The following is a 22,480-nucleotide window of genomic DNA, read 5'->3' as shown; positions in this document are numbered from 1 at the left end:
TGCAATATGGGGCTCGGACGTCCCTCACGAACATAGATATTGGTCAACTAGTCAAAAAGTCGTTCATGCTCTTTTCCCTAACATAGGCGTGGGTAAGAATTCCCTTATGGTAGAGACCCTCCAATACCGCCTTCACATGCTTCTTAATGCATCTTTAGCTGTTAGTAACAAAATGAATGCTAGAACAGCGGCCACCGCGCAAATGGCTATTCAGAACCGTATGGCTTTAGATACGATTTTAGCTTCCACAGGTGGTGTGTGTGCTATGGTGGGTGCTACCTGCTGTACATACATCCCTAATAACTCCTCGGAGTCCATCGAGGACGCCCTGCAAACACTCCGCAACCTGGAAGGTGCCATGTCAGCTGACGAGTCCAATGTCCATTCATCCGGGTGGGACTGGCTGTTCCAAGGCTCCTGGTTCCAATTCCTGCTACGTCTGGGTCTCCCTCTTCTGGCTGTGCTGCTGGTCGTTGGTCTTGCCTGCTGCTGCATCGTCCCCTGTGTGAAGAAAGGCATAGACAACATGATCATCGGTGCTATGCAGGTTCAGGCCTCCCCAGAGTACCAACTCCATGTTATGGGTCTCTCCCCATCTGCCCCATTGATGGACTAAGACCCTGCCACACCTTCCCATCATCACAGTGAGCGGTAAAGGTTCACTGCTACTGAGGGTTATGTGCTGGTAACCTCTGACCCTCCCTTACCAACTCCAAACACACACTGAGACCTAAAGCCCTATTTTCAACACCATGGTTTTGGGTCATCAGTTGTACATACACCCTGAACTGTCTCCAGATCACCGTGGATCAGAATCGATGTTCGCCCCAGCAGGGGGGGACGGTGGGGAATTTTTCCCGTACTAGCTGTCGGGTTTTCGCCCCACCTCACGGTGGTCATCCCTGTTGTTTTGGTCCTATGATGGCACCGGGTAAACCTGTGAAGACGCCCGTCTGCTTGATGTTTTCCAAACCCCCAACAGGGCGGATATGTAAGATATGTTATAGTCTGTGTGGTTTTTATTACTTTATTAGTTATAGTTAAATGATTAAACGATAGTTAGAATATGAAATTATCCATGATTAACTGTGTGTGTGTGTGTGTGTGTGTTTGCAAAACATATCCATTGTCCACCATAGCTGGTTTAAACTAGTTTGGGCCAGTGTGGGGGTATGTGACCCACTGCATGGACATATGAGCCTTTTTCTCCCCCAAAGTTTTTGTGTTACCATATATGGTATTAATCCTGCACCCAGAGCGCTGTTGCACAGCCCTCTGGGTGTGGTCTATGTTTTCTATAATAAATACCTGGTTCTGAGGCATCACCATCAGAGCAATCCAACTTATATCGGACTTTTGTGTCTCTTTTTGTTGGGTTTTTCTCCGAGCTGCAGCTCGCACCTCTCTGCCTCTGGTCGCCTTTTAAGTCAGATAGTGTTTTTCTCCCTGAGTTGTGATTGCAACGGTCTTAACGTATTTAGACCCAACATTCACATTTTAGCAACGGTCTTAACGTATTTAGACCTAACACAAATGTTGCCAGTACAACCCTCCCCCAAGTCCACTGCCGATCACCCAAGCCTCGACGCAACAAGAGTGCCCCATAGGCCAAGCACCCCACATGTGTAACCATATCTTAAACAAAAGCATTGCTTTGTGCATTATTTGCAATTCTGTAACACACTTTCTTTTATCTGCAACACACTCACTCAGTTCAGCCATTTTGAGAACAAGCATAGAGGCAGGGAGAGCTAGAGGCAGAGGAAGAAGAAGAGAGAGAGACAGGAGGACGTGGTCAAAGAGGCCATGCAAGGACCATTATTTTGGATGACATAAGAGCAACTTTGGTGGATAAACCATGGCCTGACCAAGAGGGATGTTGGGCAGAGAGGGTCCACCTCGATTTCAGTTTCATCCTTAATAAGGATATTCCGACTGTAATACAGGTATGTCTTCAACTCTACTCAGACTGTATCTAGAGTATTTACTAGGGATGTAAACATTCATATTAGGAATTCAAATCACAATTTGCTGTTGCCAATTCAATTCAAGGACAATATTGGTTAATTTACAACAATTCGATCCAAAACGATTCAGTGACTTGAAATTGATTCAGTAACTTTTTAGTCAAATTAATAATGTAACCAGTGAGTGAAAAAAAAAATACCTGGATACTGTAGTACAGGTGAGGTTTCATATATTCCTCATGTTTCTTGTCTATAAATGTATTATGCATAAATAAAGACGTAAACAACATTTAATGGTAATTGTGTTTATATCTCATTTGACTAAGGTCCAACCAACATTTCAGTTTAAAATAACAAGATGTTAGCTTTTTCTGCTCTCATTTTAAATACTCAATACCTGACTTTTCTGCATGGTTTTCAAAATTAAAATAACACAATTTTTAATATCAAAAATGACTTGCAACCAAGATCTGTTCATGTTAAATGAGCAGTGGTTGAGCATCATTTTAATTTTATGGTCGTTATAAGGCTTCTGCAGAGCTAATGCTAACAAGGCAACGCTACCACTGCTGCTACTGCAGTGAAAGGTGCCAGAAGGGCCTGGTGGTAAATGGTCAACACAGTGAGCGACACCTTTAAAATATCAATATTTCTATTGCCAGCTTCTCCATTTTGTTTGTTGTCTGCTGGCGCGCGGTGGGTGACGTCTTAGATAGCTGACAGAGTCAGAATAATGTCTTTATTAATAAAAGCACTTTTAAAACAAATTCATATAAAGTCTGCCTTAAATCCAATGTGTTACTTCCTTGTATCGCTACGATTGATTGACTACCTTTTAAAATGAGTTTAGATCTTGTTCAGTGGGAACAAAGGAATGCCTTAAGTGCTCTGTCTTGCATTGTGGTGGGATGATGCGTTGGATGAAGGTCATTATGAAGGGTGGGAGGAGTTTTCCAAAATTGAAAGAATTGCGTCCCTCGTCTTCCTCTCAGCAACTGTCTCCGGGGAGTCCAGATACAATCCAACCACAGACTTCCTCACCAGTTTGTTGATGGCACCACTCCCCCCAGCACACCACTGCATAGAACAGTGCACTGGCCACCACAGACTAGAAGGACTTCAGGAGTGAATTGCAGACACTGAAGGATGTGAGTCTCCTCAGGAAGAACAGCCTGCTTTGTCCCTTCCTCAGTGTTGCTAAAGCAGTCCATTTTGTTGTTGATGTGGACCCCAAGATACATATATGAGTCCACCCTCTCCACTTCCTGCCCAAATGAGGACTGGGGCTGGGGGCCTTCTGTTCCTCCTGTAGTCCACCACCAACTCTTTGTTCTTACTGGTGTTGAGCTTCAGCTGGTTGGTGTAGTGAAGCTCAGACCTCTGTGCTCCTCCTTGTCATCATTGTTAATGCAACCGATAATGGAAGAGTCATCGGAAAACTGAATGTGGTAAGAACCAGAGTTCAACCTGAAGTCTGAGGTGAAGAGAGTGAAGGGGAATGGCGCCAAGCAGTTCCTTGAGGTTAACCAGTGCTGCTTTTGACCATCTTCCGATTAGATATTCATTGTTTGGCGTTTACTCCGAAGGCTGAGGAAATTCATTTTAAAATGTTAAATATTTTCTACCCATGTCATGTTTTTTTTTTTTGATCAAACTTTTATTATTGAATTGAGAAACCATTTTTTTTTATGTTTATATTGATACTATTGAGCATGCATTTACATATAAACACACCAAAATGTTTTGGATTATATAACAGTATTGGATTTGTTGTTTTCGGGTTTTGCGTCTTTTCAATTCAATTCAATTCAGTTCAACTTTATTTATATATCGCAAGTTACAACAAAGTTATCTCAGTGCGCTTAACAAAATATAAAGTCCATAGAAAGAAAGAACCCAACAAGTTTGGTCTGATTAAGTTTGGTTTAAAAATGAATGATACATATGTTTTAGGTATAATTGTCGTCTAATTTTGGAAAATGAATTTAGGTGTATAGATAAATGAAGCCATGCATGATTTTCAAAATGCTTCAAAAGATAATTAAAAACAATCTGTCTGATATAAACCGGATGTCAAAATTTTCCAAATTATTACATTTCTGTCTTTTGGGTGACCTCTGAATTATTTTGGTTTTAGCTTTTGCTGACTTTCTGTTTAACTTTTGTTTGTTAATGTTACCTGCCATTTAATTCAGCCATTGTCACTGTGGTTGTCATTGTTATGACTGTGGGACTTCATTATGTTCGTGCTTGTTAATAATAACTTTTGAAAAAAATCCTCCTCTACACTCATCCTTTACATCCTCCTCTCCCACATCCTCCTTTTATTCTCTCTCCACTCCTCCTCCTGCTAAATTTCCTCTTTCTCTTTCTTTTTTTTCTATTCCTCTTCCTGTTCTACATATTCTCCATGTCTTTCTTATATTTTCTTCCTCATGTCCTCTCTCAACATCCTCACCTTCCTCCTTTATATATCTTCTCCTCCCTTTCTCCCTGTTCTACTTCTTCCTCTCCCTCCTCCTCTTCCTCACCCCCACCCTTTCTCTTCCTATTCTTTTTCTGTTTCTTCCTTCTCATCCTCCTCCTCCAATGGTGAATGGTGCAGTCTCTTTAATGATATGAAGACAATATATATATATATATATATATATATATATATATATATATATATATATATATATATATATATATATATATATATAAAATTTTCATTCTGTACATTAGGCAAAGGCCAGTGTAAATGTTGACTAAATAAATGTCATTAGAAGGCATTAATTGTATTGTATTAGACACTTTATAACAATTAATAGGTGTGATACCTGATTTAAACATTAATTTGAAATGCACAAGGCCCTGTCCCTTTGTATGTCATTCAGTGAGTTTTTATGATTTATATTAATAAGAAAACATTGTTAGTATTCATTAAAATCACTCAATGTGTTAAATAGAGAGAGATGTATTGAATCGGCTTTCAGATGGTGATATTAGGTATTGCATAAAGATTTGTTAACACTGATTTGTTTTGTTGCTGTTTAATACATTAATCTATTGTTTTTAATTATTAATAGAGTATATCGGCCTCAAAGCAGGTTGTGTAACATATCGGTATGTGTGTCTATTCTGTCACTTGATGTCACTGTTGACCACGGAGGCAATAATACAGCATATCGTCATCCCTCATAACGGCACACCTCACAGTGAATTTGCTGCAGGACGCACGGTTCCACGGAGGACAATTAAGTTAGAAATTAAGGGAAAAGCCGGTTTATTTTACGCAGCTAAATATTTTCACGCAGATTTGGAAAGGAGGATCACATTTTATTGCACCTTTTTAAACGGTTGACCTTTCTCATTTGAAGGATGGGGTGTTGGGCTGCTGTCTTTGTCTGGTGCGCGCTGTGCCGCGGTGCTTTGTCCGTGACGCGCTACTCCATAGCAGAGGAGATGGAGAGAGGCTCCGTCGTGGCCAATCTTGCTGCAGATTTGGGACTCGAGCTTGGGAAAATGGCTGAAAGAGAGGTAAAACTGGACATTTTCACAAACAAAAAATACTTAGATTTTAACAAAAAGACAGGCGAGCTGTATATTGTAGAGGAAATGGACAGAGAATATCTCTGTCCGGTGAAATCCACGTCCTGTTTCTTAAAACTGGATTTTATTATTGAAAATCCATTACGAATTTTTAACATTGAGCTTGGAATAACAGACATAAATGACAATGCTCCTAATTTTAGACGAAACAGAGTAGAGCTGGACGTTTCAGAGTCTGCTGCACCGGGGGAGAGGTTCTCCTTACCCAATGCTGTGGATCCAGATGTTGGCATTAACACCATTAAAACCTATGAGCTCAGCACGAGCAAACACTTCACCATAGAAATCCAGACGGGAACTGATGGGACTCAATATGTAGATTTAGTGTTGACAGAGTCATTGGACAGGGAGGAAAAGGCAGTTCACAATCTGATACTGACTGCTGTGGATGGGGGAGACCCTGTGCGCTCAGGTACTGCTGATATCATAGTGAGAGTCCAGGACACCAATGATAACCCTCCCCGATTTGATCAGCAGATTTACACAGTGAACATGACAGAAAACAGTGCTGTAGGAGCCTTAGTGATAAAGCTAAATGCTACTGATCTGGATGAAGGTCTGAACTCAGAGGTGGTTTACTCCTTCACTCTTTACACATCAGAGAAAACACAAAATGTATTTTCTCTCAATGCAAACACGGGGGAGATCACTGTGAAAGGGACAGTAGACTATGAAGACATGACTGTTTATGAGCTGCACATAGAGGCCAGGGACAGAGGGACACACCCTCTGTTAGGACAGTGTACAGTTGTTGTCCATGTTATAGACATGAATGACAATTACCCAGAAATAACCATTCAGTCTGTTAAAAACACAGTGGTTGAAAACATACCAGTTAAAACCATCATTGCACTTGTAAGCATTAGCGATAGAGATACTGGTGAGAATGGGAAAGTGAGTCTTTCTATTTATCAACCCATGCCCTTTATTCTTACTGAATCTTTGGACCGACCAATGCACTACCAGCTCATTGTAGCCGAGCCTTTAGATCGAGAAACAATGCCTGAATATGACATCATGATGGTTGTTACAGACAAAGGCTCTCCTCCTTTATCTGATAATGAAACAATAACTGTGCACCTATTGGACGTCAATGACAACGTCCCACAGTTCCCACAGTCCTTTTATACCATACGTGTGATGGAGAATAACGCACCTGGAGCTCTGCTCAGCTCTCTCACTGCCTTTGACCCAGACCTCCATGAAAACCAGTATCTGGTGTACTTCATCTTAGAGAAGGAGATAGCCAACACCTCCATGTCCATGCTGTTCTCCATCAATCCAGAGAACGGGAACCTTTACGCTCTGAAAACCTTTGACTATGAGATTGAGAAGGAGTTTCTCTTCCACATTGAGGCCAGAGACTCAGGCTCTCCTCCACTCAGCAGTAACGTGACCGTCCACATCATCATCGTGGACCAGAACGACAACGCTCCAGTCATTGTGTCTCCATGGCGCGCACATGGCTCTGTGGTGGAGGAGAAGATCCCCAGATCCACTGATAAAGGCTCCCTGGTTGCCAAGGTGATCGCTTTGGACACAGACTCAGTGCACAACTCTCGCATCACCTACCAGTTTCTGCAGGTGACTGATGCCACCTTGTTCAGCCTGGACCAGTACAACGGAGAGATCCGGACTATGAGGATGTTCAGCTACAGAGATCCACGCCACCAGCGTTTGGTGGTTGTTGCTAAGGACAACGGGGAGCCTGCTCTGTCTGCTACAGTCACCATCAAGCTGTCCACGGTGGAGACGGCTGTGAAGGCCAACTCTGACATGAGCGAGGTTTCTCTGGAGTACGACATCTTCTCAGACCTCAACCTGTACCTGGTCATCGGTCTGGGCTCGGTGTCATTCCTCCTGCTCATCACCATATTGGTCACCATTGTGCTGAAGTGTCAGAAACCCAAGGCCAGCTTAACGGCTCCTCCCTGTAGGAACAGTGTGATCAGTGAGAGGAACTCCACCATCGCAGACTCCACACTGGTGTCCAACGATGCCTACTGGTACAGCCTGTTTCTAGCAGAGACCAGGAAAGGAAAGCTGGTGGTTAGACAACCTGCACCAAAGGGTTCCAGATACATTGTGTCCAGCATCCCCAGAGGGACGGGACTGACGGACACCAGTGGCTCAGCTCCTTCTACTCTGCAGGTATGTTGCACTTTTTTCAGTTATTTTAACCTTTTTTTGTTTAGTGCTGTCACTGTTCAAACATCTCACCAAATATAAACCAATTTTAATACATGATGCTGATTAATGTGTGTTTAACCACTATCAAATAAATAAATAATTAATTATTTAATTAATTAAAAATAAATATGTTGTGCACACGGTGATGTTTAGCACATCTGCCTCACAACAAGAAGGTCCTGGGTTTAAGCCTTGGGGTGGACACTTGGGTCGTTTCTGTTTGGAGTTTGCATGTTCTCCCTGCGCTTAAGTGGGTTTTCTCGGCTTCTTTAATCCAAAAACGATGACTGTTAGGTTGATCTGAGTTGATCGATTGCCATATTGAATGGGGGTTGTCTGTCTGCGTGTGTGTTGTCCTGCATGGACTAGCAGCTTGTCCAGGGTGTACTCTCACCTATTGTCCAGACGCCCGCGACTATGAAAAGGTGCAAGTTGGTTGGAAAGTGTATGGATGGATAGATGGATGGATGGATATGTCTTTCCAAATGCAAGCATGTCTTGTATGTCTATTAGTAATTTCATTTAATTAAGTTTAGGTTTAAAAAAAGTGATTAAAAAAAATCACATTTATACCTTAATTTTCTTTGATTTCAATTGTTTTTTTGTTTTTTTAAACATTAATTTGGAGCTTCTTTCCTCAGGCCATCCACATCCTCAACAAACACTGATCTTTATTATTTCTCTTCCCTATTTGGCCCAGCACAATTGACTTGATATTATATCTATACTCTTATGTTTATGTTTTTACTGTATTTGTTTATTTTAGGTTTTTATATTGGTCTGGCTGTGTGTAAGTACCCATGGAGTAACACAGAATACATTTACATTGCACATGATTGTGTATGTGACAAATGCAGTTGATTTGATTTTAATTTGTAAAAATGACCCCTTAAAAAAATTAAAAATCTAAATATTAGCAAAGAATCAAAAAAAAAAAAAAAAAAAAAAAAACTCGGTATTACTAAAAAATAAAATAAAATAAAAAATGACACCCTTCAACGAAAAATTTATTGAAAATACGTGTTTACTGTATATATAGTGAGCTATTCGATACACATTGAAGGCTACAAATAAATTGTTGAAAAATATGCTTTTAGAAGAAAAAATAAACATTACCTTCTAAAGATCAAATTATGACAGCATAAAGCTCAAAGGGGCGCTGTTCACTCATAGAAAAACCCACTGCATGAACGCAACCACATTCGCTAGTTATTGACACATGAAGAAAGGAAAGCGACGCTGCAGACGCTGAATGGGAAGCTGCGCATTTGTATTGATGTTCCCTGCACACACAAACCTGGATTTTAACAGAAACATGGTCATCTGATCACGGATTCCTTTTGGTTTTCAACATCAGCGTGTATTACTGCAAAAGGACGGATCTGGTTCTCCCAGAGACGAACACGCATAGAACAATGGGCTCTGTTCTGATGGTGCGGTCACAGAAAAGGTACGTGACTCTCGTGTTTCTGTTCTCGCTTTTTCTTTGCGTGTCGGCCTCAGTCAGTCACTATTCAATACCTGAGGAAATGAAGGAAGGATCCGTTGTAGCGAATCTAGCCACGGATCTGAACCTGGATGTTAAAACACTGAACAAGAGAAGGATGAGACTGGACATCATCGCCAGCAAAAAATATCTGGATGTGAACAAAGAGACTGGAGAGCTGTATGTGGTGGAGAAAATCGACCGGGAATATTTATGCAACACAAAACTGCAACTGTCTTGTTACCTAAAGCTGGAGATGATCTTGGAAAATCCACTGAGAATTTTTAATATAGAATTAGAAATTTTAGATATAAATGACAACGCCCCACATTTTCGCAGGGATGCCATTCATTTAGACATTTCTGAAGCGACACCAAAAGGAGAGAGGTTTTCTCTGAGTAATGCAGTTGATCCAGATGTAGGATCTAATTCAGTAAATACATACCATCTGAGTGAAAGTGATTATTTTAATATCGAGGTTCAGACAGGAAGAGATGGATCTAAATTTGCTGAATTGATTTTAATAAAGACATTAGACAGGGAGCAGCAGGCTGTTCATAATCTAATCCTTACAGCTGTAGATGGAGGAACACCTGCTCGCTCTGGCACTGCCAGTGTTATTGTTCATGTCTTAGATACTAATGATAATGCACCAACTTTTGGTAAATCAGTGTACAATGTTCAAGTGTTAGAAAACTCTCCAATTGGCAGCCTTGTTATTGACCTGAATGCTACAGACTTGGATGAAGGCTCAAACTCTGACGTCACTTATTCATACAGTTTATACACGTCAGAGAAAACACAGGAAACCTTTAATTTAAATCCCTCCACAGGTGAAATCACTATCAAAGACATGTTAAACTATGAGGACTTCAGGATTTATGATATGGAAGTTATAGCAACAGACAAAGGAGCCAATAGTTTATCAGGACAATGTTCCATTAAGATCATAGTTGAAGACATGAATGACAACCATCCAGAAATATCCATCAAATCCTTTCAGACTCCAGTCAGTGAAAGCATAGAAGTGGACACAGTGATCTCTGTGGTTAGTGTGAGTGATAAAGACTCAGGTGATAATGGAGTGGTTGATCTCCGTATTCCAGACAACATGCCGTTCAAACTGAGGGAGTCGTCTGATAACTATTATGAGTTGGTGGTGTCAGAGCCGTTAGACCGTGAGAAGGTCCCAGAATATGTCATCACGTTCACAGTCACAGACAGAGGCTCTCCTCCTTTATCTGACAATGAAACCATGACTTTAGAGCTGCTGGACGTCAATGACAACGTCCCACAGTTCCCACAGTCCTTTTACACCATACGTGTGATGGAGAATAACGCACCTGGAGATCTGCTCAGCTCTCTCACTGCCTTTGACCCAGACCTCCATGAAAATCAATATCTGGTGTACTTCATCATAGAGAAGGAGATAGCCAACACCTCCATGTCCATGCTGTTCTCCATCAATCCAGAGAACGGGAATCTTTACGCTCTGAAAACCTTTGACTATGAGATTGAGAAGGAGTTTCTCTTCCACATTGAGGCCAGAGACTCAGGCTCTCCTCCACTCAGCAGTAACGTGACCGTCCACATCATCATCGTGGACCAGAACGACAACGCTCCAGTCATTGTGTCTCCATGGCGCGCACATGGCTCTGTGGTGGAGGAGAAGATCCCCAGATCCACTGATAAAGGCTCCCTGGTTGCCAAAGTGATCGCTTTGGACACAGACTCAGTGCACAACTCTCGCATCACCTACCAGTTTCTGCAGGTGACTGATGCCACCTTGTTCAGCCTGGACCAGTACAACGGAGAGATCCGGACTATGAGGATGTTCAGCTACAGAGATCCACGCCACCAGCGTTTGGTGGTTGTTGCCAAGGACAACGGGGAGCCTGCTCTGTCTGCTACGGTCACCATCAAACTGTCCACGGTGGAGACGGCTGTGAAGGCCAACTCTGACATGAGTGAGGTTTCTCTGGAGTACGACATATTCTCAGACCTCAACCTGTACCTGGTCATCGGTCTGGGCTCGGTGTCATTCCTCCTGCTCATCACCATATTGGTCACCATTGTGCTGAAGTGTCAGAAACCCAAGGCCAGCCTAACGGCTCCTCCCTGCAGGAACAGTGTGATCAGTGAGAGGAACTCCACCATCGCAGACTCCACCCTGGTGTCCAACGATGCCTACTGGTACAGCCTGTTTCTAGCAGAGACCAGGAAAGGAAAGCTGGTGGTTAGACAACCTGCACCAAAGGGCTCCAGATACATTGTGTCCAGCATCCCCAGAGGAACGGGACTGACGGACACCAGTGGCTCAGCTCCTTCTACTCTGCAGGTAGGAGAAAACATGACATCTTGTTTTTAATATTCTCAACTTTTCCCCTTCGTATGTTTTTAGATACAATTACCATAGGGTCAATTTTTTCTAAAAGACAAAAAAAAAAAAAAAAAATAACACTGACTTTCTGGCTGAAAAAATGTTTTATTGTGGAAGTAATTTCCAATCAAAGCAAAAATCCTTGATCTAACAGGAAACAGTTTTGTTTAGTGAACAATATATGTTATCATTAGATGTTTTTTAGGCATTGAATACATTGGTCAGGCCAACTGGATTTTGTTTGGGTAATTGTTATGTATTAGGCAAGATGGGTTTGTACCTAAACCTTTTTGGTTATGTAAATGTGTACGAAATTGGGATGATTATATGTTTGTTGTAATGGTCAGTTAAAGCTAATATAACTAATAATAAATCACAATACATTGAAATTCTGGTCTCAGCCTACTCCTGCCTTTTGGAAACTTATTTTTATTATCAAAGTTTCCACCTACAGTAGCATCTATAGAGTGTGTTAAAAGTCATGTTCAAGGACATAATGATGTTGATCAGGGCAAGATTTGATCTAGCAACTGTTAGTTTATTGGTTTAATTCATTGACATGATGCTCGACCAATGCTTTGAAATTCAACCCACTACCAATGAAGCTTTGCAAAAAAAATCCAAATGCAGCTTGATGGAAAAACTGTCAAAGAAATATTTTAAATATAAAGAAGTAACTCTTCTTTGATAATTATTTTTGAAAAAGTGGCCAACAAGTTTGCATTTATTGTGTTTAATTGTATATTTGAATGACTTTTTGCTCTTAAAAAGATAGTTCTTTTTCATTTAAAAAAAAAAAAAAAAAAAAGTTCCTTTTAACTTCTAAAAAAGGATGGACTGTGCTGATTTTTGTTTATTTAATTGTTTTTTATTTATTTATTTTTATTAGCTTTTTCAATGCAGTTTTTGACCTTAAATATAGATGCAATCAGCTTTGAGCTGTGATTTTGTTACATGCTTTTTTTTAAAAAAAAAGACTTGGTATGTAAAATTGGACTTGAAAAGTTTTTCTTATAAGCAGTTGTAATTAAACATTTACATAATTCTAAGTGAATTCTATCATTTATTTGATTAAGGATTATTTAAGCAAGTTCATTTCGCTCTTCGTTGGTCATTTTAAAAAGTTAGCATCAGCCAGGATAAACTGTCTTTGTTAAGATTGTTGAATGTATAAATACCGTTTATTTTTAAATATTTGTAATTATGTTCAAAATTTTAAACTTTAATTTCTTACATCAGTAGTGCTCTGTCGTCCTTGTAGAGCCAATACCCAGCACATTTTCCACCATGACCTGACTGAGTTTTAATGACTCGTTTAAATCTAGCAAAAATAACTCATGTCAGTTTGAAGTATTGGGTCAGTGGCAGCTAATAGCTATACTATTATCTTTATTGTTATTACGCACATTACATTAGTGTTAACTACATAAAAATTTAAATGATGCAATTAGTATAGGCCCAATCCAACCTAGCCTAAAAAATTAAAAAGAATAACATTTTGCAATTACCTTCACAAATTTGTCCTGATCAACGTAACTCATGTAAATAATCACATTCATGTTGACCTGACAGGCTGACACATCAATAATTGCTTTTTGGTAAATCAAGACATGCTTTGGATAGAAATACTTTAAAAAAAAAAAATTTGCAGGAAAATTTCCACTTTTTAAACTTCAAATACAAGCTTTTGAAAATAAAAGAGGCACTTGGGTTGAAACTTCAAACTTCATTGTTTTTGTTATTATTGTTTTTTTTATGTTGATTTCATGTTGTTGCAAAATATTAACAAGTAACAAATTTAATGAGCCATGCAATGTAGCCGCAATAATAAAGACAAAAAGATTTAACAACTAAACTTATATTATTCTAGTATAGTAATATTTTATTATTTAAAAAAATAAAAAATAAAAAATTGTTTTTACACTTTAAAATATGGTTAATATAAACTCATAGGAGCATGATTGTATGGTGGTTAGCATATATGCCTCACAGCAAGAAGTTGGTTTAAATCCTGTGCTTGCTTAGGTTCTCTCTGGGAACAGTTGTCTCCTCTCATCAGCCAAAATCAAGTATATTACGTTAATCGACTTCGATCAGCTGTATGAGTGAATGGGAGTGTGAGGTGTTGTCTGTGTGTTGGTTCTGTGGTGGATGGAACCCTGTCCAGGTCGTACCTACAGCACCCTTTGAGTGCTGGAGATCTGCACCAGCAGAACCCTGCAACCTAAAACAAGAACAGGTGGACTGGATGATGAATAAATGGAAATTGCACGGGTAATTTGTATGCATCAAAGACAAAATGACACAACTTTTTTAAAATTACACCTTGGTTTACCCTTGCATTTACCTGTTGGCTGGAATATTTTTGATTTTTTTGTGTTCAATTTGGATTTTAAGAAACAAATTAAAATACAATGTAAAGTCTTCAATATAATCTAAAAATAATGCATTTATTATAACATATCTGCTTTGCAAAAGACGAAAAAAGCAAGAGGTGGCGCTGTTATACAGTAAATGCCGGAATCCAAACGTGCTCATTGTGCAGAGCTGTTTATGTAGAGAAGCAGGGAGCGCAGTGCTGAACGTTTGCAGGAGAAAACCGCTGTAATCGTTTCATATTACAGGGGGAAAAGACGGACTATTGCTCGATTTGGATCGTTTTTGTAGGCGTTGTGTGAGAGAACACTGTCACTGGAACAGTTCATTTTACTGGAACGGGTGGATTGTAACGCACACAATGGATCCGATCGTGTTGAACAGGAGGTACGTGCTGCTTCTCTCTCTCTCTTTATTTTCGTTGGTGTGCAACGTTTCAACATCAGTGACTCATTATTCCATAGCCGAAGAATTAAAAGAAGGATCCGTAGTTGCAAACCTCGCCTCTGATCTGAGCCTGGATGTTACAACGTTGACAAAGAGGAGAATGCGTCTGGACATCATCGCCAGCAAAAAATATCTGGATGTGAACAAAGAGACTGGAGAGCTTTATATTGCTGAGAAGATAGACAGAGAAGATCACATTTGCAACATGAAATCATCGTTCTCGTGCTATCTGAAACTTGAGGTAACACTCGAAAGTCCACTGAGAATTTTTAACATAGAAGTAGAAATTTTAGATATAAATGACAACGCCCCACAGTTTCGCAGGGATGCCATTCATTTAGACATTTCTGAAGCGACACCAAAAGGAGAGAGGTTTTCTCTGAGTAATGCAGTTGATCCAGATGTAGGATCTAATTCAGTAAATACATACCATCTGAGTGAAAGTGATTATTTTAATATCGAGGTTCAGACAGGAAGAGATGGATCTAAATTTGCTGAATTGATTTTAATAAAGACATTAGACAGGGAGCAGCAGGCTGTTCATAATCTAATCCTTACAGCTGTAGATGGAGGAACACCTGCTCGCTCTGGCACTGCCAGTGTTATTGTTCATGTCTTAGATACTAATGATAATGCACCAACTTTTGGTAAATCAGTGTACAATGTTCAAGTGTTAGAAAACTCTCCAATTGGCAGCCTTGTTATTGACCTGAATGCTACAGACTTGGATGAAGGCTCAAACTCTGACGTCACTTATTCATACAGTTTATATACGTCAGAGAAAACACAGGAAACCTTTAATTTAAATCCCTCCACAGGTGAAATCACTATCAAAGACATGTTAAACTATGAGGACTTCAGGATTTATGATATGGAAGTTATAGCAACAGACAAAGGAGCCAATAGTTTATCAGGACAATGTACCATAAAGATCATAGTTGAAGACATGAATGACAACCATCCAGAAATATCCATCAAATCCTTTCAGACTCCAGTCAGTGAAAGCATAGAAGTGGACACAGTGATCTCTGTGGTTAGTGTGAGTGATAAAGACTCAGGTGATAATGGAGTGGTTGATCTCCGTATTCCAGACAACATGCCGTTCAAACTGAGGGAGTCGTCTGATAACTATTATGAGTTGGTGGTGTCAGAGCCGTTAGACCGTGAGAAGGTCCCAGAATATGTCATCACGTTCACAGTCACAGACAGAGGCTCTCCTCCTTTATCTGACAATGAAACCATGACTTTAGAGCTGCTGGACGTCAATGACAACGTCCCACAGTTCCCACAGTCCTTTTATACCATACGTGTGATGGAGAATAACGCACCTGGAGATCTGCTCAGCTCTCTCACTGCCTTTGACCCAGACCTCCATGAAAACCAGTATCTGGTGTACTTCATCATAGAGAAGGAGATAGCCAACACCTCCATGTCCATGCTGTTCTCCATCAATCCAGAGAACGGGAATCTTTACGCTCTGAAAACCTTTGACTATGAGATTGAGAAGGAGTTTCTCTTCCACATTGAGGCCAGAGACTCAGGCTCTCCTCCACTCAGCAGTAACGTGACCGTCCACATCATCATCGTGGACCAGAACGACAACGCTCCAGTCATTGTGTCTCCATGGCGCGCACACGGCTCTGTGGTGGAGGAGAAGATCCCCAGATCCACTGATAAAGGCTCCCTGGTTGCCAAGGTGATCGCTTTGGACACAGACTCAGTGCACAACTCTCGCATCACCTACCAGTTTCTGCAGGTGACTGATGCCACCTTGTTCAGCCTGGACCAGTACAACGGAGAGATCCGGACTATGAGGATGTTCAGCTACAGAGATCCACGCCACCAGCGTTTGGTGGTTGTTGCCAAGGACAACGGGGAGCCTGCTCTGTCTGCTACAGTCACCATCAAACTGTCCACGGTGGAGACGGCTGTGAAGGCCAACTCTGACATGAGTGAGGTTTCTCTGGAGTACGACATCTTCTCAGACCTCAACCTGTACCTGGTCATCGGTCTGGGCTCGGTGTCATTTCTCCTGCTCATCACCATATTGGTCACCATCGTGCTGAAGTGTCAGAAACCCAAGGCCAGCATAACGGCTCCTCCCTGCAGGAACAGTGTGATCAGTGACAGGAACTCCACCATCGCAGACTCCACCCTGGTGTCCAACGATGCCTACTGGTACAGCCTGTTTCTAGCAGAGACCAGGAAAGGAAAGCTGGTGGTTAGACAACCTGCACCAAAGGGTTCCAGATACATTGTGTCCAGCATCCCCAGAGGAACAGGACTGACGGACACCAGCGGCTCAGCTCCTTCTACTCTGCAGGTAGGAGAAAACATGACATCTTGTTTTTAATATTCTCAACTTTTCCCCTTCGTATGTTTTTAGATACAATTACCATAGGGTCAATTTTTTCTAAAAGACAAAAAAAAATAAAAAATAACACTGACTTGGCTGAAAAAATGTTTTATTGTGGAAGTAATTTCCATTCAAAGCAAAAATCCTTGATCTAACAGGAAACAGTTTTGTTTAGTGAACAATATTTGTCATCATTAGATGTTTTTTAGGCATTGAATACATTGGTCAGGCCAACTGGATTTTGTTTGGGTAATTGTTATGTATTAGGCAAGATGGGTTTGTACCTAAACCTTTTTGGTTATGTAAATGTGTACGAAATTGGGATGATTATATGTTTGTTGCAATGGTCAGTTAAAGCTAATATAACTAATAATAAATCACAATACATTGAAATTCTGGTCTCAGCCTACTCCTGCCTTTTGGAAACTTATTTTTATTATCAAAGTTTCCACCTACAGTAGCATTTATAGAGTGTGTTTAAAGTCATGTTCAAGGACATAATGATGTTGATCAGGGCAAGACTTGATCTAGCAACTGTTAGTTTATTGGTTTAATTCATTGACATGATGCTCGTCCAATGCTTGGAAATTCAACCCACTACCAATGAAGCTTTGCAAAAAATCCAAATGCAGCTTGATGGAAAAACTGTCAAAGAAATATTTTAAATATAAAGAAGTAACTCTTCTTAGATAATTATTTTTGAAAAAGTGGCCAACAAGTTTGCATTTATTGTGTGTAATTGTATATTTGAATGACTTTTTGCTCTTAAAAAGATAGTTCTTTTTCATTTAAAAAAAAAAAAAAAAAAAAAAAAAAAAGTTCCTTTTAACTCCTAAAAAAGGATGGACTGTGCTGATTTTTATTTATTTAATTGTTTTTAATTTATTTATTTATTTTTATTTACTTTTTCAATGCACTTTTTGACCTTAAATATAGATGCAATCAGCTTTGAGCTGTGATTTTGTTACATGTTTTTTTTTTAAAAAAAGACTTGGTCTGTAAAATTGGACTTGAAAAGTTTTTCTTATAAGCAGTTGTAATTAAACATTTACATAATTCTAAGTGAATTCTATCATTTATTTGATTAAGGATTATTTAAGCAAGTTCATTTCGCTCTTCGTTGGTCATTTAAAAAAGTTAGCATCAGCCAGGATAAACTGTCTTTGTTAAGATTGTTGAATGTATAAATACCGTTTATTTTTAATTATGTTCAAAATTTTAAACTTTCATTTCTTACATCAGTAGTGCTCTGTCGTCCTTGTAGAGCCAATACCCAGCACATTTTCCACCATGACCTGACAGAGTTTTAATGACTCGTTTAAATCTAGCAAAAATAACTCATGTCAGTTTGAAGTATTGGGTCAGTGGCAGCTAATAGCTATACTATTATCTTTATTGTTATTACGCACATTACATTAGTGTTAACTACATAAAAATTTAAATGATGCAATTAGTACAGGCCCAATCCAACCTAGCCTAAAAAATTAAAAAAGAATAACATTTTGCAATTACCTTCACAAATTTGTCCTGATCAACGTAACTCATGTAAATAATCACATTCATGTTGACCTGACAGGCTGCCACATCAATAATTGCTTTTTGGTAAATCAAGACATGCTTTGGATGGAAATACTTTAAAAAAAAATTTGCAGGAAAATTTCCACTTTTTAAACTTCAAATACAAGCTTTTGAAAATAAAAGAGACACTTGGGTTGAAACTTCAAACTTCATTGTTTTTGTTATTATTGTTTTTTTTTTTATGCTGATTTCATGTTGTTGCAAAATATTAACAAGTAACAAATTTAATGAGCCATGCAATGTAGCCGCAATAATAAAGACGAAAAGTTTTAACAACTAAACTTATATTATTCTACTATAGTAATATTTTATTATTTAAAAAAACAAAAAAAATTGTTTTTACAATTTAAAATATGGTTAATATAAACTCATAGGAGCATGATTGTATGGTGGTTAGCATATATGCCTCACAGCAAGAAGTTGGTTTAAATCCTGTGCTTGCTTAGGTTCTCTCTGGGAACAGTTGTCTCCTCTCATCAGCCAAAATCAAGTATATTACGTTAATTGACTTCGATCAGCTGTATGAGTGAATGGGAGTGTGAGGTGTTGTCTGTGTGTTGGTTCTGTGGTGGATGGAACCCTGTCCAGGTCGTACCTACAGCACCCTTTGAGTGCTGGAGATCTGCACCAGCAGAACCCTGCAACCTAAAACAAGAACAGGTGGACTGGATGATGAATAAATGGAAATTGCACGGGTAATTTGTATGCATCAAAGACAAAATGACACAACTTTTTTAAAATTACACCTTGGTTTACCCTTGCATTTAACTGTAGGCTGGAATATTTTTGATTTTTTGTGTTCAATTTTGATTTTAAGAAACAAATAAAAATACAATGTAAAGTCTTCAATGTAATCTAAAAATAATGCATTTATTATAACATATCTGCTTTGCAAAAGACGAAAAAAGCAAGAGGTGGCGCTGTTATACAGTAAATGCCGGTATCCAAACGTGCTCATTGTGCAGAGCTGTTTATGTAGAGAAGCAGGGAGCGCAGTGCTGAACGTTTGCAGGAGAAAACCGCTGTAATCGTTTCATAATACAGGGGGGAAAAGACGGACTATTGCTCGATTTGGATCGTTTTTGTAGGCGTTGTGTGAGAGAATATACTGTTACTGGAACAGTTCATTTTACTGGAACGGGTGGATTGTAACGCGCACAATGGATCCGATCGTGTTGAACAGGAGGTACGTGCTGCTTCTCTCTCTCTCTTTATTTTCGTTGGTGTGCAACGTTTCAACATCAGTGACTCATTATTCCATAGCCGAAGAATTAAAAGAAGGATCCGTAGTTGCAAACCTCGCCTCTGATCTGAGCCTGGATGTTACAACGTTGACAAAGAGGAGAATGCGTCTGGACATCATCGCCAGCAAAAAATATCTGGATGTGAACAAAGAGACTGGAGAGCTTTATATTGCTGAGAAGATAGACAGAGATCACATTTGCAACATGAAATCATCGTTCTCGTGCTATCTGAAACTTGAGGTAACACTCGAAAGTCCACTGAGAATTTTTAACATAGAAGTAGAAATTTTAGATATAAATGACAACGCCCCACAGTTTCGCAGGGATGCCATTCATTTAGACATTTCTGAAGCGACACCAAAAGGAGAGAGGTTTTCTCTGAGTAATGCAGTTGATCCAGATGTAGGATCTAATTCAGTAAATACATACCATCTGAGTGAAAGTGATTATTTTAATATCGAGGTTCAGACAGGAAGAGATGGATCTAAATTTGCTGAATTGATTTTAATAAAGACATTAGACAGGGAGCAGCAGGCTGTTCATAATCTAATCCTTACAGCTGTAGATGGAGGAACACCTGCTCGCTCTGGCACTGCCAGTGTTATTGTTCATGTCTTAGATACTAATGATAATGCACCAACTTTTGGTAAATCAGTGTACAATGTTCAAGTGTTAGAAAACTCTCCAATTGGCAGCCTTGTTATTGACCTGAATGCTACAGACTTGGATGAAGGCTCAAACTCTGACGTCACTTATTCATACAGTTTATACACGTCAGAGAAAACACAGGAAACCTTTAATTTAAATCCCTCCACAGGTGAAATCACTATCAAAGACATGTTAAACTATGAGGACTTCAGGATTTATGATATGGAAGTTATAGCAACAGACAAAGGAGCCAATAGTTTATCAGGACAATGTACCATTAAGATCATAGTTGAAGACATGAATGACAACCATCCAGAAATATCCATCAAATCCTTTCAGACTCCAGTCAGTGAAAGCATAGAAGTGGACACAGTGATCTCTGTGGTTAGTGTGAGTGATAAAGACTCAGGTGATAATGGAGTGGTTGATCTCCGTATTCCAGACAACATGCCGTTCAAACTGAGGGAGTCGTCTGATAACTATTATGAGTTGGTGGTGTCAGAGCCGTTAGACCGTGAGAAGGTCCCAGAATATGGCATCACGTTCACAGTCACAGACAGAGGCTCTCCTCCTTTATCTGACAATGAAACCATGACTTTAGAGCTGCTGGACGTCAATGACAACGTCCCACAGTTCCCACAGTCCTTTTATACCATACGTGTGATGGAGAATAACGCACCTGGAGATCTGCTCAGCTCTCTCACTGCCTTTGACCCAGACCTCCATGAAAACCAGTATCTGGTGTACTTCATCATAGAGAAGGAGATAGCCAACACCTCCATGTCCATGCTGTTCTCCATCAATCCAGAGAACGGGAATCTTTACGCTCTGAAAACCTTTGACTATGAGATTGAGAAGGAGTTTCTCTTCCACATTGAGGCCAGAGACTCAGGCTCTCCTCCACTCAGCAGTAACGTGACCGTCCACATCATCATCGTGGACCAGAACGACAACGCTCCAGTCATTGTGTCTCCATGGCGCGCACACGGTTCTGTGGTGGAGGAGAAGATCCCCAGATCCACTGATAAAGGCTCCCTGGTTGCCAAGGTGATCGCTTTGGACACAGACTCAGTGCACAACTCTCGCATCACCTACCAGTTTCTGCAGGTGACTGATGCCACCTTGTTCAGCCTGGACCAGTACAACGGAGAGATCCGGACTATGAGGATGTTCAGCTACAGAGATCCACGCCACCAGCGTTTGGTGGTTGTTGCCAAGGACAACGGGGAGCCTGCTCTGTCTGCTACAGTCACCATCAAGCTGTCCACGGTGGAGACGGCTGTGAAGGCCAACTCTGACATGAGCGAGGTTTCTCTGGAGTATGACATCTTCTCAGACCTCAACCTGTACCTGGTCATCGGTCTGGGCTCGGTGTCATTCCTCCTGCTCATCACCATATTGGTCACCATCGTGCTGAAGTGTCAGAAACCCAAGGCCAGCATAACGGCTCCTCCCTGCAGGAACAGTGTGATCAGTGAGAGGAACTCCACCATCGCAGACTCCACCCTGGTGTCCAACGACGCCTACTGGTACAGCCTGTTTCTAGCAGAGACCAGGAAAGGAAAGCTGGTGGTTAGACAACCTGCACCAAAGGGTTCCAGATACATTGTGTCCAGCATCCCCAGAGGAACAGGACTGACGGACACCAGCGGCTCAGCTCCTTCTACTCTGCAGGTAGGAGAAAACATGACATCTTGTTTTTAATATTCTCAACTTTTCCCCTTCGTATGTTTTTAGATACAATTACCATAGGGTCAATTTTTTCTAAAAGACAAAAAAAAATAAAAAATAACACTGACTTTCTGGCTGAAAAAATGTTTTATTGTGGAAGTAATTTCCATTCAAAGCAAAAATCCTTGATCTAGCAGGAAACAGTTTTGTTTAGTGAACAATATTTGTCATCATTAGATGTTTTTTAGGCATTGAATACATTGGTCAGGCCAACTGGATTTTGGTTGGGTAATTGTTATGTATTAGGCAAGATGGGTTTGTACCTAAACCTTTTTGGTTATGTAAATGTGTACGAAATTGGGATGATTATATGTTTGTTGCAATGCTCAGTTAAAGCTAATATAACTAATAATAAATCACAATACATTGAAATTCTGGTCTCAGCCTACTCCTGCCTTTTGGAAACTTATTTTTATTATCAAAGTTTCCACCTACAGTAGCATTTATAGAGTGTGTTTAAAGTCATGTTCAAGGACATAATGATGT

The 22,480-nt window shown here is 40.1% G+C and overlaps 2 protein-coding genes across 2 annotated transcripts; both read left to right on the top strand.

Moving 5' to 3' along the window:
- The first annotated feature begins 5,225 nt into the window (after positions 1–5,225).
- On the top strand, positions 5,226–8,416 carry LOC114470766 (protocadherin alpha-C2-like). The gene is made up of 2 exons (XM_028459099.1): positions 5,226–7,709; positions 8,390–8,416. The coding sequence occupies exons 1-2, from the start codon at positions 5,328–5,330 to the stop codon at positions 8,414–8,416; spliced, it is 2,409 nt and encodes an 802-aa protein (XP_028314900.1). The 5' UTR covers positions 5,226–5,327.
- Positions 8,417–14,298: 5,882 nt separating this feature from the next.
- LOC114470765 (protocadherin beta-7-like) lies at positions 14,299–22,015 on the top strand. Its single transcript, XM_028459098.1, has 4 exons — positions 14,299–14,377; positions 14,455–16,760; positions 20,603–21,937; positions 22,001–22,015. Exons 2-4 carry the CDS (start codon positions 14,538–14,540, stop codon positions 22,013–22,015), a joined length of 3,573 nt encoding a protein of 1,190 aa, XP_028314899.1. The 5' UTR covers positions 14,299–14,377; positions 14,455–14,537.
- The last annotated feature ends 465 nt before the right edge of the window (positions 22,016–22,480 follow it).

Source organism: Gouania willdenowi, chromosome 10, assembly GCF_900634775.1.
Source record: "Gouania willdenowi chromosome 10, fGouWil2.1, whole genome shotgun sequence".
Lineage (NCBI taxonomy): Eukaryota > Metazoa > Chordata > Actinopteri > Blenniiformes > Gobiesocidae > Gouania > Gouania willdenowi.
The sequence above is the reverse complement of the archived record's forward strand: the minus strand, read 5'-3'. Positions and strand labels throughout refer to the sequence as shown.

Bases quoted from the DNA above. Each gene is read 5' to 3' on its own strand.
- LOC114470766 (XM_028459099.1), top strand. From the start codon at position 5,328: ATGGGGTGTTGGGCTGCTGTCTTTGTCTGGTGCGCGCTGTGCCGCGGT. The intron at 7,710-8,389 runs GTATGTTGCACT...TTCTTTCCTCAG, and splicing joins CAGCTCCTTCTACTCTGCAG to GCCATCCACATCCTCAACAA.
- LOC114470765 (XM_028459098.1), top strand. From the start codon at position 14,538: ATGCGTCTGGACATCATCGCCAGCAAAAAATATCTGGATGTGAACAAA. The intron at 16,761-20,602 runs GTAGGAGAAAAC...AAATCCTTTCAG, and splicing joins CAGCTCCTTCTACTCTGCAG to ACTCCAGTCAGTGAAAGCAT.